We start from the raw sequence: 19824 nt of genomic DNA, 5'->3' as shown, positions 1-19824 counted from the left end.
ATACGAGTGTATACCGATAACGGGCAAGACACCACAGCGTGTCGGCATCCACGCCTGACAGTCCGTCGATCGGCAATGACGTCACACTTCGCGCATACGTGTGACGTCACACAAAGGGTGTACCTCCAACGGGAGACACCCAGCGGGATAACTTGTGTACAAGATAACACGAAAATAGCATAAAAAGGTATCAATAAAAGCAGTAATCCTACGCGTTTCGTAGCTAAAGTGCTACTTCTCCAGTATTACCTCTAATATTTTTTTTACTGGACAGTGTCCAAATACAGGACAGTCCGGTTCAATACTAGATCAACACTAGGTACACCTAATGCCAGTTTTTATTCAATATATTGTAAGTGAGCATTTGTCTATCCGATTTTTAGCAATGAAACATTTTTGTACTGTATTACACCAATCTTCTGGACGTGGTTTATTCTTGGAGAAGCAGCCCCCATATCCTGACTTCATTGGAGGTTTTTCCTTTTTCTTTTGTAAGGATTTTTTACATCGACTTTTCATTTTTGGGACTATTTTTTCAATACTCACCATTTACTATTACATGTACTAATGTGTTCACTATATTAAATGTACATTGTAATGAATGGGGCAGAATATATTGGGTATTTTAATCAATCTGGCACACAAGCGGTTAGCGTTGGGTTACAGATTGTCAAAAAATACAAGTATTGTTTTTATGGCCTGTCAAGTCAGGTCCGTGTTTTATAGGAGTGAGGTTCTCTCAAGTCAACATCTGTTTTGTCAGAGATGAGATTGAAATATGGCTCCCCGACACTAGAATAAACAGGACGCTTTCTTTGGAGGATTCAGGGGGCATGGCTAGGAAGGTATTCCAAAAAGAGAAAATTCATTAAATATGAAGAGATCGTGGCCCGACCTCTATTCTGAAGAATAACTAACAGCTATTCAAAACAAAATGATATAGAGCAAAGTTCCAAGAACCAGTGCTGCAGAGTGATGAACACATTTTTATAAAAAAAGACCCAAGAGAATCCAAAAAGATCCTACAATATGCACTTGCTGTGGATTTATCAATAACGACCATGTGAGTCCTAGAGATATAATATCTCGATCACTAATGGTGATAGAATGAACGAACTCATACACAACCTCCTATGCAGTTCATGTAAGGATCGCGACGAAAAATAATAAAGTTTTATTAAACCGTCATATTAAAAATGCATGTGATTATATACAGTGAATGATTAAAAAATCCTGCATGATGGGGGGTGGCGGCCAGCTAGAACCAAGTATGATGGTAACGTGATAAGCACACAGATCAACACTAGTAGGTAATGGTCACAGGATAGGTATGTGGGATAAACTGCAGACTCCGCTGATGAAATGGAAAGGGATATCAATACCCTAACAGCATCCCAGACACCATTTGTCTATCAAATCACAACACCTGTGACCAGTAGATGACCAAATTGTGTGTATGCAAATCAGCGTTATTGCTGCTTCAAATAACATGTTGTGTGTGTGTGTGTGTGTGTGTGTGTGTGTGTGTGTGTGTGTGTGTGTGTGTGTGTGTGTGTGTGTGTGTGTGTGTGTGTGTGTGTGTGTGTGTGTGTGTGTGTGTGTGTGTGTGTGTGTGTGTATATATATATATATATATATATATATATATATATATATATATATATATATATACACATTCAAAAGGGATCAGTGTATCTTGAAAGCTCGCACAAATAAAAGCATTTCGTTAGCCACAGAACGGTATCGTCTATTCATTTTTGATTATTAAAGCTCGGCTAACACGGTACCAGTAGATCGTTACCGGGGTGAATCTCTCTCTCTCATATTCAGGGAGTTACCAGCAATTGGTACAGAGACCCATAGTATCGGCTAGTAACAATCAGAGGGTAGATTCAGTAACTCACTCCAATCCTACCCTCAATACAATAAATAGGTAGGTAGGACAACCTGGATAGATATAGTGTATGTGTTGGTGTAGCCAATTGTGAGCATGTATAATACAGGTGTGTGTTACAACTCACAATCAAATGGGCATACTACATAACCACGTCAATGAACACTGTCATAAATTAAACAGTGTCTACTATGTTACCCCCGCTGTGTGACACGGAGCTGCACCGAGACATAAAATGACAATGTAGCATGGGGCTCAAAATGCCCAGTAACCGCTACTGGCCGTATGGAGGAAAGCTCGGGTCGCCACTCCCCTGGGCGTCACACGATTCCCTAAGTGATGACCAAATACAGCATATGTGAATAAAGGGGTTTGTTGATTAGATGAGGTCAGACCCAGTGGTGTACGTCTTGAAGTAATATTGTCTGGCATCTTCGTGGCTCAAATATGGGGATAAGTATGTATACCCGAATGAAGGGGATAATGCAGCCAATCATTGCCTATATGGGCAGTTATGGCTGGTTCTCCACCTATTTTACGGGTATACAGCCCCTAGAGCTTATTTTACTGTATAAATCTTCATCCAGGTGAATACAAATAATGGTCACCGTTAAGCTACTCACAGATAGTGTGGTCTGTCCTCTGGTGCGTGCTTCCAGCTGGCAACATGTAGAGGAGTGGATCCGAAGGTGGAAAAAAAGCGGAGCACAGCAGGCAATAAAAATGGGGAAAAGCAGAGGTGTAGGCTAAAAAAACAAAGCAATTTATTGGGTGGGTGACAGCATAGAGAGTGACATGAGGGTACCTCTGATGCATTTCACGCTCAACAGCTCTTTGACAAAGCGCTGTCGAGTGCGAAACGCATCAGAGGTACCCTTACACCAGCTTCCATGCCGTCAACCCACCCAATAAATGTTTTTTTTAGCCTTCACCTCTGTGCTTAGTCCCACGTTTGTTGCCTGCTGTGCTCCGCTTTTTTCCACCTTCGGATCCATTCCTGTAGATATTATGAACAGTTGCAATGGGATGGATGCAATAAGGCCAAAGCCTTAGTGTTTAGGAAGTGGCAAGAGTCAGATATCCATTTGTCGCTCAAACTTAAGAGCAAATCGGTCAAAATTCTCGTTATATTCAGTAAGCTCACCTGAACCTATTAATATGAATAATGCTGTTCCAAGTATTCTAGGAATAAAGTTATGAGGTTTGGGCAGAAAATTTGACGTGTGAATAGAAAATTAAATTTCAACTAAGGGAGTGTCCATACTAGAGCACGTGAAATCTCAATTTCCACTCAAGACCTTTGGGAGAAGGTCTGATCAATGTTAGGAGAAAGGTGGTGGCCGTGTGTATTAACCCTGGTTGCATATATAAGTCACGTACTCACAAGTGTGCTATTGTGACAGATGGTAGATGGGATGGATTAAATGGAGATATTGTTCATTTAAGGGACCTTTTGAAGGTGAAAAGTGGGTCCGCTAGATAGCAGTGTATTAAACAGTGTCCAATATACAGGTCACGTGCTCACAGGTGTGCCGTACATAACACTGTTTATTAACCTTACTCACATCATTGACACACTGGTATCACTGTTTTATAATTGAAGGAGCGCAGCCAACATGTTTCTCTCGCATTGCAGCGGTCTTGCTCTGTCCTCTCGTGCTAGCTATTCACTCCTGGTATGGGCCTTGACTCTCAGGCACTCATAGCAGTCTGTTCTTCCATTGCAATTCGGCACTATACCGGACCTCCACCATACCAGAATGTCTGACCGGCACCTGCTTTGACTGCTGCGTGCCTTGACTCATTACCCACAAAGACTACTTTGCCTGACCTTTCTAGGTCCCACCCTGGAGCTGCTCATTGGCTCAGATCCAGCCATGCCTGCTGGGCCCTCCTGCTCATCCCAGTCAGCCTGCTTGTCCTGTTACTGTCCTGTCTGTTCTGCTGCTGCAGCTCCCCATGGTCACTTAGCCATGTGGGAAGGTGCACCCCCACAGTCTAATACTGACCCCAATCTCTTAGAGAGGATCCAAACAGTTAGAGGACAAAACATGTTGGTATGTTTTTGCGTGCGATTCAGGCCCATAGATCTGAGACGCGATAGTTTCTGATCAGAAGCTGAAGGTATTGCCCTTTTAAACACCATCGCCCATACTTCCTTTAGATTACAAGCCTGCAATCCAATTTAATTAACAATTTCTTATCTCCTACTCCTGGCCAACATGTTGCATAAAGCCTGCAATACACAGGATAATTAACTCTTCAAATAAGAAATGTATGTATATCTTTGTATCTCACAATCCAAGTACATAGCACTTTACAGCAGTAATACACGTGACATGATAGGAATAAGTGCTTGAGATAAAAATAACAATAGTAGGAAAATGAGTCGCTGTTCTGAAGAGCTTACAATCTAAGCGGGGAGTACTTACAGAGACAGGAGAGTGTTCTGATAAGTTTGTCTGGAAGGGGCCAAGACGGGGAGACAGTAGGAGGGTGTTCTGGTAAGTGCGCCTGAAAGAAGCCAAGGTCAGTGCATATGAGATGTATAGTGTCACCCAGCGAGCTACCCATATGCTTCGTTAAAGAGGTGTGTTTTAAGAAACGTCCTGAAAAGGTGGAGAGAGGGTGCCAGTCTTATATTGAGGAGAAGGGCATTCCCAAAAGAGTGGGGCAGTGAGAGGTTTTAGATACCAAAAAGGGGTCGACAGAAGACATCATTGAGCAGAACGCAAGTGTCGGACAGGTGTATAGTATGAAATTAGGGCTGAGATGCAAAGAGGGGCAGAAAAGCTTATAGCCTTAAAAGAAAGGATCATTTTGTAAGTACTATGGAATTTAGGAGAGGGATTTCGGCAGGAGAGACGCCGAGACAGATTTAGGAGAGAGCAAAGTGATTCTAGCAACAGCAATAAGGATAGATTGTAGGGGGAGACAGGAAGGCCAGACAGTAGTTGAGACGGGAGAGAATGAGAGCCTGCATTAGAGTTTTAGCAGTAGAGCGACTGAGGAAAGGGAGTATTGCAATGTTACAAGTTTACAAAGTGGGGCGCTTTAGTTATATATTTTGGCAAAAACATGATAAAACAACTCAAATTGCCAAGGGTATTCCTAAAGTGCAGATCCTACACTAACAGGTTAATCTGGTCTCAGGAGCTGAATGTCCTGTGCTGTTATAAATCAAGGTCACACACTGAATCACTCCCAGGGAAAACAACTTTTACAATCTAGTGGGTGAGCTTGCCAAACTAGATTCTGAATTGTGAGACTGTAGTCCAGTCCTTGTTTTGCAACACTAATTCTGTACAAAAAAAATAGAGAATTAGAAAAACTAAAAATTGGACTACAATCTCCTGAATACATGGAACCAGCTTGTCAATATTGTGACTTTACCAACCTAAACATTAATTAGAAGTACCCGAATCAATACAATGTTCTCATGGTCAGCCTTCCCGCTGGACCTTACTTGGTCTCCTAACTATTCTGCATGGACGTCAGTGTCTCCTAGTTTCTTTGCTCTGTGCTGGGTCTCGCCCTTTTTTAAGCTGCAGTACAAGCTGTCGTAAAAAAAAAAAAAAAAAGTACATCCATGCAATCTGCACACTGACAAGTGATTAGCTAAGTTGTCGATCGATCGGCAAAGATTCGTCTCAGGGGTTCATTAAATCACTAATTGCTGCACGGGAGTACCCAAGATGCAAAGTTCTGTGGGTAAGATCATGTGACCAGGCAGTCACTAGATACAATTGGTGCACTGCTACAGAGAGGGCAGGGCTTAAGAGCCAAAGCATGTTTCAGAAGAGGAAGGAGGTGTGACTTTGTAAATGGTTTCTATAGAAACAAAAATGCTTAGTATTTTCTCCTAGTACAGAATTGATAAAGAAAACAAAACAAAAAAACACACAAAAAAAAAACCATGTAGGATATTGCTTCAACTGCAGCTTTAAAGCCAAGGAACAGGGCTGTACTCTGTATTCATGCCTTTTCACTTGAGAAAGACCTACTAAGGTCGAAACGGTCGTTGTGTATGGCACAATCAAATTTTATACTTTTGCAAAATCCGTGCAGCTGTGGATCCTTCCTTTTCATTGTCCAATTGGATGTTTGTGACAGGTAACCTTGAACCAGCAGCACCAGTAATACTTTTTGTTTATATATTTAATGGTGTGCAGCATATCACTGTTTATTTTGACTGAATTCTGTATGGCATAATGTAAATGCACTTTGCACACTAACTTCTATATACAAGTATCAGTCATGTCAATTTAAAAAAAGATGCAGTCCAACAGAAAGTGTTAATTCTTTAATTTGCTGCGTCTTCCCAGAAACAGTTTATTTTTTTGCAACGCACAAATGAAACATTCACTTACACAGGCCTATTACGCAAAAAGGTGACACACACACACGCACGCACACACACACACAAAGATGCACGTGCGCGCACACACACACACACACACACACACACACAAAGATGCACGCGCGCGCTCACACACACACACACACACACACACACACACACACACACACACACAAAGATGCACACACACAAAGATGCACGCACACACACACACACACAAAGATACACGCACGCACACACAAAGATGCACGCGCACACACACACACACACACACACACAGATGCACGCACGCGCGCACACACACACACACACAAACACACAAAGATGCACCAACACACACACAAAGACGCACGCACGCGCACACACAGATGCACGCACGCGCGCACACACAAAGACGCACGCACGCGCACACACACAGATGCACGCACGCGCGCGCACACACACACAGAAAGATGCACGCACACACACAAAGATGCACGCACACACACACAAAGATACACGCACGCACACACAAAGATGCACGCGCACACACACACACACAGATGCACGCACGCGCGCACACACACACACACACACAAAGATGCACGCACGCACACACACAAAGATGCACGCACGCGCGCATACACACACACAAACACAAAGATGCACGTGCACACAAAGATGCACGTGCACACAAAGATGCACGCACGCGCGCACACACACACACACACAGAAAGATGCACGCACGCACACACACACACACACACACACACACACACACACACACACACACACACGCGCAAAGATGCACGCACACACACACACACATCTATATATATACACACACATATATATGCACTGATGTAGCTTTTCATTTCGAAGCGGATATATTTAATGCATTAATTTAGAAATAAAAGTTTGAACGTTACAAAAAGCTACACTCTATAAACAGAACAGGAAGGTCTTTTTTTGGTTAAGGCAAGGGTGCGCAAACTTTTGGAGCTGCGCCTCCTGCCTGCTCCTCCCCAGTGCTCCCACCCCCTTACCTTTTTTGCCAGCGGCAAATGATGCCACGTTGCCATGGTGACGCGTCACACCAAGCCTCCTTATCTCGTTGAGTTGCAGCGGTCTCTCGCGGTCCCCCGACATTGAATTTAAATGCCTTGGGGAAGAGAACCCAAACCCTCTCTAACAGCGAGTCTGAGATGCATTGTAAATTCTTCTGTATTTAATACAATTTTTTAAAATGACCTGAAAATTACAGGGAACCCATTAGGGATGTCCAGGGAACTCAAGGGTTCCTAGGTACCTGGGAGACAGAGAGACACACACAGAGAGGCAGAGTAACTAGTAATCTACAATTCAAACAAATTATTAAGCATTCAATAATAAAATCATTCGTAATAACCAAAACAGATGGTTTCCCCATGCAAATCACTTTACCTGTTTCTTTCAACTACTTTACCGTTTCTCCTTTTGCTGCCAAACCTTGGGAGTTGGCCAAGAGACACATACTCCCAAGTTGCTTCCCTAGTAGATTTATGAAGTGGAGACAGACTCGTGGTTTTAAAACAATTTATAGACACAGAGAAATAACAAGGCTATAGATAAACAAATATCTCGGGCTGGAATGAATGAGTTAATGCGAAAGTTGTGCAAAAATGGCAATTCTTCTAGTGTGGGAGTACAGCATTGTCCAGATAATACCCATCAGGAACAGCCAGAGAGGCAAGAAAGTCTGTGAATTATTTCCCATCTCCATCTGGTGGCAGATAAAGGGTTTTGCTCTTAATAGATAAAAATTGATGCGTTAATCTAAGATAGCGGAGGAGAGATATGTAAACTGGCACCACAAAGACAAGTGAATATATTACCATATACACGTAACTTTACAGGGTCCTTTCCCTTTATAAGCCGGACACACATTTAGGAGTGGGGCCTTCACAAGGGAAATATAATTACACCAGTTTGTTCATACTCATTGTCTCCAGTAACTTCCTTTGCTTCTTCAATACATGTATTGATAAACAATTATTAGATCAATTGTAACAAATAAGTGTAGTGCATGCGTCACAGATTTTAGTGTAAATGTGAAGCCCTTCCCTGCTGTACCGGCTGACGGCAAAGCGTTTCATGGCTTTAAGTGACGGCTCCGACATCACGGAGTCTCCAGCGTCCCAGCCTCCGTCTCCAATTCTGCCAGCTGCCGACGCAATGCGTTTACTTTAACCTGGAGGTCTTTGTTGTACTCTATGATGTGGATGGTTTCTTCGTAGGCTTCTTCCAGATACTTGGATGATCTATTCCAGCGGAAGAAAACGCCTACAAGAGAGGGAAGAGATGAAGACGTAGAAGGGAGTCATGTCTAATACGAGATACAGCAGGTTCCCCACAGAAATGCTCTGTAATCTGTCTGCACGCCTAAGAAATGTTAGAAGCAAGGCACATCAATATTCTTTCTTGGACATAAATACTATGTATTAAAGTGTGTGTGGTCTAATGCAGGGGTAGCCAACTCAGCACTCAAGCGCTATTAAGAGGTCAGGTTTTCAGGATATCCCTGCTTCAGCACAGGTGGCTCAAATCAATCAGCGGCTCAGTTAAAGACTGATTGAGCCATCTGTGCTGAAGCTGGGTTATCTTTAAAATCTGACCCGTTGGGGTGTGGGGGGGGGGGGGGGTTCTTGAGGACTGGAGCAGAGAACCTCTGCCTTGGGCATGGTGAGAGCGGCGGAGCGTGCGACGCAAACAAATGGCCGTACCTCAACGAGGACGGATGATTTTTCACGCGTCAAAATATTTGATTTTTGTTCCATGGCCGGGTCGCAAGAGCGGTTCAGCCAATGAGGATGAACCACTCACGTGACGTCACGGGCACGCCTCCCCGTCGCGTCTCCTCCTCCATATCCCACAGGCCAGGGATCGCTCCAGCGACAGGCGCGCGTGACACCTGGTGCTCCTAGCATGCACCCGGCCTTCAGGGGCAGTCGCTGACAGATTTGTGCTGTAGCAGGGATATACCTGACCTGTTGGTAGCACTTGAGGACTGGAGTTGGCTACCCCTGGTCTAAAGCCTTTAACCTGTACTGTGTCAGCCCAAAAATAAGAGTATGTACACACTAGCACTCAGAAAAATCAAACAATAAACTGTTTAATGATCAAAATACATTCTTACTGTCCCAGGAAGTATACAAAAAACGGTCCGGTATGCATTTTGATTATTAAACGGTTCATCGCTTTATTTTTGCGAGTGCTCGTCTTTGCCGGCTCTTTGCTTTAGTCTGTTACACACAGTTCAGTTACTGGGATCCATGCCTGGGCACTGGACTTTTACATTCGTGAAAGCCATCAACACGTTTTCCTTGTTGGCTTCTTTCCAATTCTGACTCCTATTGATATCTGTAGACATTTCTGTGGAGTATGCCGCTTCCATCACAAGTTCATAACATCAGGAAAAAAGGCAGAAACAGAACACGAATCAAAAACGAAAACGGCGAGCCAGCCATTTCTTTGTAAAGGACTTTCTTTGTGTGTCTGTAAATAAAGGTGCAACAGATTTCTTTTATTAAGTGATCAAATAGCATAATCTCATTGCTGTTCCCAAGAACAGGGACGGCAAGTCAGCTGCAGATCGATTGTGTTTCTATTGCACAACGAGGTCCAAATGCTGCTATAAAATAGGCATGTATGTACCACATGACTTTTCAGATCACACAGTTTCCCCAGTGGGTAAAATTAGGAGGAATTGAATAATAGGCCCATGGACAGAGTTCATCTCACATTTTTTAGCAGCTTCTGGACTGGTCATTTTCACGAGGAAGAATGAAAAAGGCGAGAAGATTACACAGTTATGAATGCAGCTTTCCCCTACCCTAGGAACACTTTTTCTTCATTATTTAATCTGGCGATCCTGGGGAAACCTGATCAACTCAACCCGCGGCACTGAGCTCAAAGGATGTCACCCCTTTCTACGGCCTGACAGAGCAAGGTGGGGCCATGCAGTCGTATCGTTCAACCTGGGGATCCCAGGATGTGGCAGTACTGTGTTTAAAAAAAAATTAAATGTAAAAAATAATACAAAATCGGCAGCAAGGTGCGGCGTTAAAACACAATTTCATTACTTTTAGTGAAAAATGTGATTAGAAACGGAGGCAGGTTTTCTTGGTGCAAAGAGAATATTACGAACACACTACAGGCAGATTTAAAAAAATGCAAGCAAAGTGCTTTGAAGAATCCCACTGCCTGCCCAATTCTGATTATATACGACTGCTCTGTGCTGGGTGTATTGTCAGCAACTACAGAATAAGCAAAAACAACATACTGCAGTGTCAGACAGCTGTCATTACATTGACGCATGGCCACAAAAGTACAATAGTCAATCTGTGTTAACGACCATTCCCTTCAATGGCCCGAACCAACCAATAAGGACCCTCACAATTTGGCAGCCGAAGGCGTGTGCTCACTACATACAGAGGAGAGCGAGTGGTGTAGGAAACTGAACGTGAAAAAACTAAAAAGGCGGTGATGGCAGTAAATAACAGATCAAGGACTCCATGAAACAAGCGGACGAAAATATCATACAGATATAACACAATGAGCCTATAGCAATTAATAATAATAATTATAATTATTATGAGTGAGGTAAACTGATCAGTAAACTGTATTCATTTTTTTGTCGCAATACCCTTTAGTTCTTTCAATAGCCAGAAGTCACTAAATGAAAAAAAACATGCAATAAGGCCATTGTCTTTCGCTAAAAAAAATAAGTGAAGTCACACTTAAAATTACCATTTTACCTACGTGCATCATTTAGCAAAAATAATATGGCTTCCTTACCCTGGATCCTCTAAGATTCACGCTCATCGAGATAGTGATCATTCTACCCGTCGCCATTTTGATTAAGGACGGCAACAAAATTACTTTACAACCAAACAGAAAAGAGAAGCCATTACAAAATAGGATTTACAGGTAAATTGCATTGTGAAGTTATCACAAAAGTGATTACTGTAGGTAAAGATCTGAAAACTGTCCAAAGAATTTGGTTACCATGATACTTTAAATGTTTAAAAATATATTATAAATATTTTACAACAATCTGATTCTTTTAAAAATGAATCAACCAACTACATTTAACCTATTAAAAATCCCACTGACCTCATGGAATTTTCATTTTAGGCAGAATCCCCCTTTCAGTCTCATATTTGCCATAAACGTCTGAATGTACAATTTAATACAGCTCAACCCCCTTATAACTCTGTGCTTGGGGGTCCAAAGAATCACATCGCGCTATAAGCGGATCGCGTTAGAAATAATGTACAATTGTATGCATTGTACAATAAAGTATTTAAGAAACCAATAATCGTGTTGTAACGTATTCATAAATACAAAAATTGGGAGCCACGTTTGCATCGCGTTATAAGCGGATTTGCGTTGTAGCGGATCGCGTTATAATGGAGTTGAGCTGTAGCATTTAATAGCAAATTGGTGTGTCCTATACAGCCAAGCGGCGCTTACCTTCCCACAGCTGGAGACTCTGAGGTGCCACCGATGGCCAGATCACCAGTCCGTTGGCTTCAAAGAGAGGGTTCGTAAATTTGTTAATGTCATTTGGCTGATTCACCCAGGACCACAGGGACATAGTCTTCTGCTGAAGCTTCAGCTTACTCCTGAAAAACACATAGAATTGACCAATATATACATATATATCTATATATCATTCAGCCCCATCTGGTATATAAACGGGTTTGCTCACCAAATCCCTTAAAGAGAGGTGATCCATAGCCACATTGATCATGAAAAAAAAATGTGCAGAATTGTTCAAGCATGTGGTACCTTTTAATTAATAAACAGGACTGTTCTGTATACATAAATTATAGTGTACAAAGCTCTGCACATTAAGAACTTATGTTGATCCACTAAAAGGCATCACAATCTACATCTAATCTATTAATGGCACCACAATACCCAAAATCAACATTAATCCACAAAATATGCAGTAGTTGCCAATTACGCCAATTAAAAATAAACTCAATCTAGTGACTTTTATAAAGAATCTTCGTTCCAATGATGCGTAATACATTAGGATCATTCTATGGTAGATGTGGCCTCATTATCCTCTATAGGTCTATAAAAAGAAGCAACAATTTCACCTTCTAGGTAACACGCTGACCAGTTTTGCTGGCATGACAACACCTAAATCACATGTACTGAGAGATCACTTGCGCCCAGTGACAAATACATACAAAGAAAAGGAACATGAACCATTGCACCAACCTCTCACACTCACTGTTGCCCAGGAATGTGCCGAACTGAGAGGCGTAGGCATGTTCAAAGAGCATGATGAGAAAGCGCTCATTGAACTGAAATGAGCAGGGGAACTGGCGGAGAATCTGCCACACGCAGTCCAGGAAGAGCAGGAAGGTTGGGGCCTCCCACTTCTGTTTGCCGTTTGAGTAGGCAGACTGTGCACAGCGCTGATGAAAAGGGTGTCCAGCCTAAGGGGCAAAGGCACATACATCATTTAAGATACCAGGGACAAAAGTCTGACACCAAACTAAAGGTTGATAGGCAAATCCCCATCATGCAGAAGTTCCAAGAGGCTTCCCAACATGGCTACGCTCGTAGCAAGCTCATTCACTTCAATGGAATCACATCATTCGGTATCGCTACCGTTCCACCACTGTATGGGTCATCAATACAACATGCTGCAAGGCCGTCTTCGCCTTGCTAAGGAAGAGTTCAGCTCCATTCAATTTAACGGGGCTAAAATCTTACATTCGTTGAAGGCAGTTTCCCAGCATGTTAATAGTAGAAAAATGTAACCTTGATAAAGAGCATCTGCTCGAAACGCGTAGGTGTGGGCTGTGTCCCATTATGCTGCTTTTACCTTGATCCAATAAATTTGATATTTTTTTCTATTATGGGTGCGCTTTTTGCCTGACTTATCATAGCCTTTGGAAGTAGTGCTCTGTTTTCTTTTTCTACCATTCAATGCTAGCTGAAAATGGAGGCACACCAACCCCAGGACAAAAGGCTGCAATCAAAACATGAGTTATTGACACTTCAGTTTCTTTACACCATTTATGATTTAACCCCATCGATGCTTATGTGTCTGGACACCAGAAGGTGTGGATTTCCCTACTACAGTGCCAGTGGGATCTCTGTCAGCTAAATCGAATTATTGTGGGTCTTGTCGTCTTTATGGAGGTGTACTGAATATAATTTGATACCATAGGGGTATTCCATTATAGGCTTTTCCTATACACATTAGGAGCTAATACAGCAACTGGACGGGAAGTTTTGGAGCACAACACAGCTTTTCTCTATCCCAGCATGTTAAATAGGGGCCTTTGTGAGGATAGAATCACAGCATGCACCTTAATTTTGAGATTATGGAGTGGATAAAAACAACAACGTTTTCCTAGTTGCAAAGATAGATATATATCTAGAGATCTCTATAGTATAGATATCTATAGATTAACAAACAGAGAAAAACAGAATCCTTCTAAGAGCACTCAAAAATAACCGCAAATACATATAATATAAAGAATTTAATCAAAAAATGAATTTTAATCTAACAACTAATAAAACATACAATATTAAAATGAACAGAGAGAACACACTGAAAAAACTCCTAAATAATATTCAAAAGGGGCTGACTACTACCAAGTGCGGTTAGCATAATGTTTACTGCTGCTCAGGGGAATAATGGGGAAAGCAAAAATGCCCCTTGCGAACTAGACCTGTCCAAAATCCACATGAAGATGGTCTGACCAGAGTAAGCGGATTAACCCCTCGTCAGGACTATATATAAATGTGTAATGAAAAAAGCCTAAATCAGGTAAACCTAAATAAAATGAGACTAAATACGCTTATCCACACGTATAATAATAGGTTATGCCAGGGGAAGAACAAAAAGGGTTAACATGAAAAAATAACCAATTATATGCCCAAACAAACTAACCACACTACAATAAAAAAAGAAGGCTATGTAAAAATATAGAAATAGAACAGCCAAAAAATTATAACTGTGGAGATATTATACAGAGCATGTGATACTCCGCTAAATGGAAGCGTGAATAGTCCATAGCAAGATGGCATTGCTGCTGAATCAGGTATCACTCACAGGTCCAGAAGAAAGAGGACTAAGTCCTACAGCACATAAAAGCAGAGGCAAGGTCCCAAAATAAAAGGTGAACAGGAGGTTTTTAGAGCGGTTTTCTCACTGTATGCGTTTCGCCCTGAAGGGGGGCTTCTTCCCAGATTGAATAGTGCGGCAGTGAGCAGAGGCAGAATATAAACACAAAGCGGCGAATCAAACGGAGATCTTGCGCGCAGCTTGGGCTCATCCGAGTCATTTGCTGTTCTAGCGCTGCATGATTGGAGTCTGTGTTATTGTAATCAGCTGCGGAGAAGACGCCATGGCTGTCACATGACAGCTCTGGGCTACATGATTGGTGCTACCTGTGGCGCGATCTACTTTTGATACATACCGTTTTATGTTTTTCTATGGCCTTTAAGTATAGAAAATGCATTTCAAAGCACAGCAGCATACACACAAATGATAATGCCATATAGCTAGCCAGATAACATTTAACATGATTGTGCTTCTTGTAATGTACATGTCCACGTTGTTTGTAATACAGTATGTAGAATATACTAAAGAGGCTTTACGAAAAGAAAATAAGATTTTGTTCAACATTTATTAAGTTTGTGTAATTCCACCTTCTTCAGGACCCAGACACATCTGAAGGCGCTGTAAATACACAAAACACTGCAAATGTAGAATACAATCTTTATTTGTGTACAGTCTGGTGTGTCTTCCGCTCTTGTGAAGTGGATAGATGTTGGCAGCTGCACTTTGTTAAATTCTTTACAGTCTAATTAGCTTGGCTAAACTAATGTAACTATACTAGTAGCAAAAGATTGCATGCTTTTGTATTTTTGGGGAAATTAATTGCAGGCAGAGTTTTCTGGGGGCTCTAAACAGATGTTGTAACTCGTATTTTTTTCTTTCCATCCCTGGCCTATTCTGTGCTCAGAGAGCCAATAAAGATAAGGAGATGGGGCAGAGAGAAGGATCTGCCTGTGCAAGAACTTGCTGAACAGACCACGACATCAGACTAAAGGGAGCAGGCGGAGGAAATGAAACCCCTCCCCATGTCTCGGCTCACCGTGTTTACAGAACTCCTTTAAAATATTATTCTAAAATACTTATTGGTGTCAGATTTGGGTCATCAGCTAGTGAGATGTAAGCCCTTAAATATGCCACTGAAATTAATCCACGTTGATTGGAGGGAAGTGATGTTTGACATCTTGGTATACTTTGGGCCTTTCAAAAAATTGCAACTTAAATAATGTAATTTTCTCCATGAACAATGTAGTGGCTGGAAGTTACATTGCTGAGAAATAAAGCATCCTACATTGTTCTGTTGAACTAAATCTTCTCAGGTTCACAATACTGCTCAGAAAACCTATTCATTCATCAAAAACCCTGTGATATGATACCACACGAGTCTCCCCACCCTGCTCCCCTTGCACTGCTCCTGTCCACTAAACTAGCATGGATAGAGTTAATGTCATCAAGACCCGACAGACAGCTTGAAATAACTGGAATTAGTCACCTTCTCCACACAGCATTTTTGCTGGGTGGGCCTACCCACATTTCTACCAAAGACTCTCTGGGACATAACACCTGGAGTCGCCCCAAAAGGCGTTAGCCGAAGGATGTTACAGCTGGTTCACTGCAATCTGAAACTCACCAACCCTCTCATCCCCTGTACCCGGTGTTTCAACTTATCCAGCCTTATAGATTGTAAGCTCCTTGAGGTAGGGGCCTCTAACACATCACAGGCCTCTCCTAATAATTGTAATCTGGTCTGTAAATATTACATATGATTATGGGCATCTCTCTGTCGATGAAATGTCTGTAAATTGAATGTATAACCGCTGTTCATTTAATGCAGCCATATATTATAACGCTTTTCCTGTCTGACGCTCGTGTAACAAAATAATTGCATTTCATTTTAGTCGTTCTCAAACGGACTATAAAGAATTGCGATGCCCCCCTAAGTGGGGGGCTGTATTTACTTCAGAATTAAATTAGAATCAAGAAAGCTACCTTTTGCACACTGGCAGAATGACTTCTAAATATTACACTGTGGTGTGCTTACAGGTTTCCCATGCTGGTGTCCTACTGTCTGCCGACTGCTTCACACATACAAAATGTGTATGTTGAAAAAGAAGAGCCGCATGCAGGGAATTCACCACTTCAGCAGGGACGTACCACACTTATTTTATCATCCGTGCAAAAACCATGCGCAACCACTAAGAAAACCTATTCATAATATGAAAGGGAGCAGCTGCAGGCTGTTGTATGGGCAGTTTGTATTACTATCCCATGGAGAAGCACACCAACAGGGAGATGTGTATAATTGTGGTGTTTTAGGCGAGACACCAACATTTCAATCCCATTCTGAACCTCTATCGCGGCTGACTGTGCGCGCTTGATCTCTATGCCACTACGTATTAGTTTCTTACTTGTAGCCACTCTCTCTCAATCAGAGACTCAAATCCACGAATGGTCCTGCACTTTGGCTCCAGGATGATTTGAGCCAAGGAAGTCACCTGAAGTGTGGAGTCCATCCCTTCGGTCCCATGAACCAACACTGAAGCTCCTTCCCTGGTATGAGGAGAATGAGGGCAGGTGCACATTAGTCTTACAACCGATAATATATACAAAAAGCAGTCATGTCACATCATCAGAAAGCAAATACAAATCTCAAACACCAACATAACCGCTATTTTATGATAGGTGGCATTCAACCAGCGCGTGGTTTGTGCATGCGCACTTACTAGACACATATTTACAAGTCGATTTGGAGATCAATTTGTAGCTCCAAAACATACGAAGCACGATTCAACCTCCAAGTAAACCTCGGAGTGAAACTGAACCAATTGGTCATCCTCAAGCTAAAGATACGCAGTAATCTAGGAATTCATTGGGTTTAGTTTTATTTTTTTGATCAGTATATAGTGCCAGCTAGGGTATGCAGTCCGTAACATATTATACAAGACCTAATACAGGAAGGGACAAAAGCATAATACCTAAAAGTTGACATTGGGCCAAGCATCCTCGATTTAAGAGCTTACAATCGAACTGGTGTATAAGGAGACAGTAATAGCAGATGAAAGAGCACATTTTATAGGCAAGATTAAGACCATAAGCATGTATGTCATGGGTCATGTGGTAATTTTACAAGGCTATCGAAATGCTACCATGACTTTTCAGGAGGGTTTTCAAGATGGAAAGAGGGAGCTTGACAGATTGTGGAGGTGGGAAGGGGTGTTGGGAGTTACATGGGTAAGGGGCACTATGAAAGGCAAAACAGCAGTCAAGATGTGTGGGATAGAGAAGAGTATTGTATGTCTATTTTTATAGCGCCATTAATGTACATAGCGCTTCACAGTAGTAATACATGTGGTAATCAAATAAATAACAGAGCATGGGAATAAGTGCTTTAGACATAAAAGTAACATTAAGGAAGAGGAGTCCCTGCCCCGAGGAGCTTACAGTCTAATTGGTAGGTAGGGAGAACGTACAGAGACAGTAGGAGGGAGTTCTGGTAACAGACATGAGCAGGTAAGATAGCGAGATAAGATAAGAGAGTTCATAGCTTTCCCTAGTTTTACTTGTTTCGTCTTAGCTTTGTGATTTCCATAATAAATTATGCATTTTCCACTGGAAAGGAGTAACACAAATTGTGTAGTTGTATATGCATAAGCTATGTGCAGCAAGTAAATAAGTTAGGATCTGCCATCAGTCTTTTGAGCAAAGTAATGTTGCAGTCATATTAGTCTAACCAAATGTATAGGAGGAAATGTTCTAATGTACCAATTTTCACCTAAAACTCAATGGAAATAAAGACTCCCAAAAAAGCACAAACAGGCCTTTTAGGTAAAATAGAAATCACACCAAATCCAGAATGTTTCAGCCCTGAACACTAGCAACAATGGAGAAGGATTAGGTAAAATGAACAATTGGGCAATCTTTTCTTGCAGTGGCATGATCCTGGGGGGTGGATCAATTTTCAATTAAAAAAGGTAGTGTGTGGTCAAATTGGTGAAGGAATGCCAACGCCGAAAGCGCAGAGATGTGTGAATCAATGCGGCTCAACATGTTATGTAATGGGGTCATCGTATAAAGCATGGAGATAGAAAAGGGAGAAGGTAGTTCCTTCAGTGAAATGATGTTGGGTGCATGTAATGCTCTTCTGTTGCACGTTCCAAAGACAGAAGGTCTTCATAGTTTTTTTTGGTTTACCGTTATAAAGTACACTGAAATATTCCTCATCCCCGGTGATTGGTAGAACTCAAAAAGATGACTCGCTGGATAATTTATCTGGCAAACCAAATCATTGCTTGAATAAATTATTCATGCATTTTTCGCTTTTTCCCCAAAACAGATGCTCTTGTAGCTAAACATAGCATTGTGTTGCAGGCATCTCATGCAAGCTGTTAAGAATATGCCTATTCCAGCGCCTCTCTGAAGACGTATTAGCTTCTTATACTGAGAATGCCCTTATTTTCCCAGCAGAGCTTCCTGCCTCACACAGAACCCACATACATTTGTGACTGAAGTCTCGCTATCTAACCCGCCGTGGTAACGGTGAATAGTACTGTTGGAAGATTATAGACACGATTGTGTTATTTTTACGGTCCGTTGCATGTAATGGAAGGAACCGTTGGCTTAAACCTATTATTTCATAAATTCTTAGCTGTGCTACCTTTGACTGTACCAAAATAAAAAAAATATTCTGAAGATATTATACATTAGCCTGCATTACCCAGCATGGCAGTTCTCTGCTTCAGAAGTTTAATGGGTGTCTTGTTTGATCTCCAACGTATTAAGCATTTCAGGCTAACCTTACCTGTCAATGCACTGGGCAGCAAGACAAGCTGTTGTTAAGATTTCTTTTATATGAGTCAACCAGTTTGAGGCCTCCAGTTTGCTGAGCCAGCGGTCCATGTTGTGAGATTGATCATTACTGGCCTCTACAAGCTTAATCAAGCTCTCCTGCAAAATATTGTACCTACAGAAAAACAACAAAATAAAACCAGCTGCGGGTCATTACATTCTCAGTGAAACACAAACTATATACGGGTCACAAATATGGCTCCTACTAAACATGCTATGAGCGCATTTTCTCCCAGCCAGGGGAGCTTTCATCCCCATTCGTTTGAATGTAGCTGAATTAATTAGGAGCAAAGTGTGTATGGCCCGGTACTGGTTCATGAATAGGGAGGGTGGACTTGGGTTTACTTTTCTTCCTGCTTCGGTCGCTGGTGAGAGGCTGAGCCCCTACAGATCCCACCCAGAAAGATAAAGGAGCCAGACCAAGCACCAGAAAATAAATACAGTATCATTTTTTACACTGGAACCAATACTATAAACAAATATGATTGATTAGATACTAAATGGTTTCAAATTCCAGGAATTAATAAAATCCTTGCTCTCTAATTGATTCACATGTAATTGCTGATGCCGGGTGTGGGACGGGATATAGAGAAGCTTTTACTATATCGCTATCTT

General features: G+C 41.8%; 1 protein-coding gene across 1 annotated transcript in view; it reads right to left on the bottom strand.

Moving 5' to 3' along the window:
- Nucleotides 1–7791: 7791 nt before the first annotated feature.
- Nucleotides 7792–19824, bottom strand: part of MTMR9 (myotubularin related protein 9) — a 29818-nt gene continuing 17785 nt past the window's right edge. The window contains exons 6-10 of the mRNA XM_075598701.1: nt 19163–19324; nt 16773–16914; nt 12507–12727; nt 11748–11899; nt 7792–8555 (exon numbers count right to left, since the gene is read on the bottom strand). Of these exons, the coding sequence (XP_075454816.1) occupies nt 8392–8555; nt 11748–11899; nt 12507–12727; nt 16773–16914; nt 19163–19324 (841 nt within the window). The 3' untranslated portion in view covers nt 7792–8391. The remainder of the gene's footprint in view (nt 8556–11747; nt 11900–12506; nt 12728–16772; nt 16915–19162; nt 19325–19824) is intronic.

Source organism: Ascaphus truei, chromosome 4 (genome assembly GCF_040206685.1).
Source record: "Ascaphus truei isolate aAscTru1 chromosome 4, aAscTru1.hap1, whole genome shotgun sequence".
In the NCBI taxonomy this organism is placed as follows: Eukaryota; Metazoa; Chordata; class Amphibia; order Anura; family Ascaphidae; genus Ascaphus; species Ascaphus truei.
The sequence above is the reverse complement of the archived record's forward strand: the minus strand, read 5'-3'. Positions and strand labels throughout refer to the sequence as shown.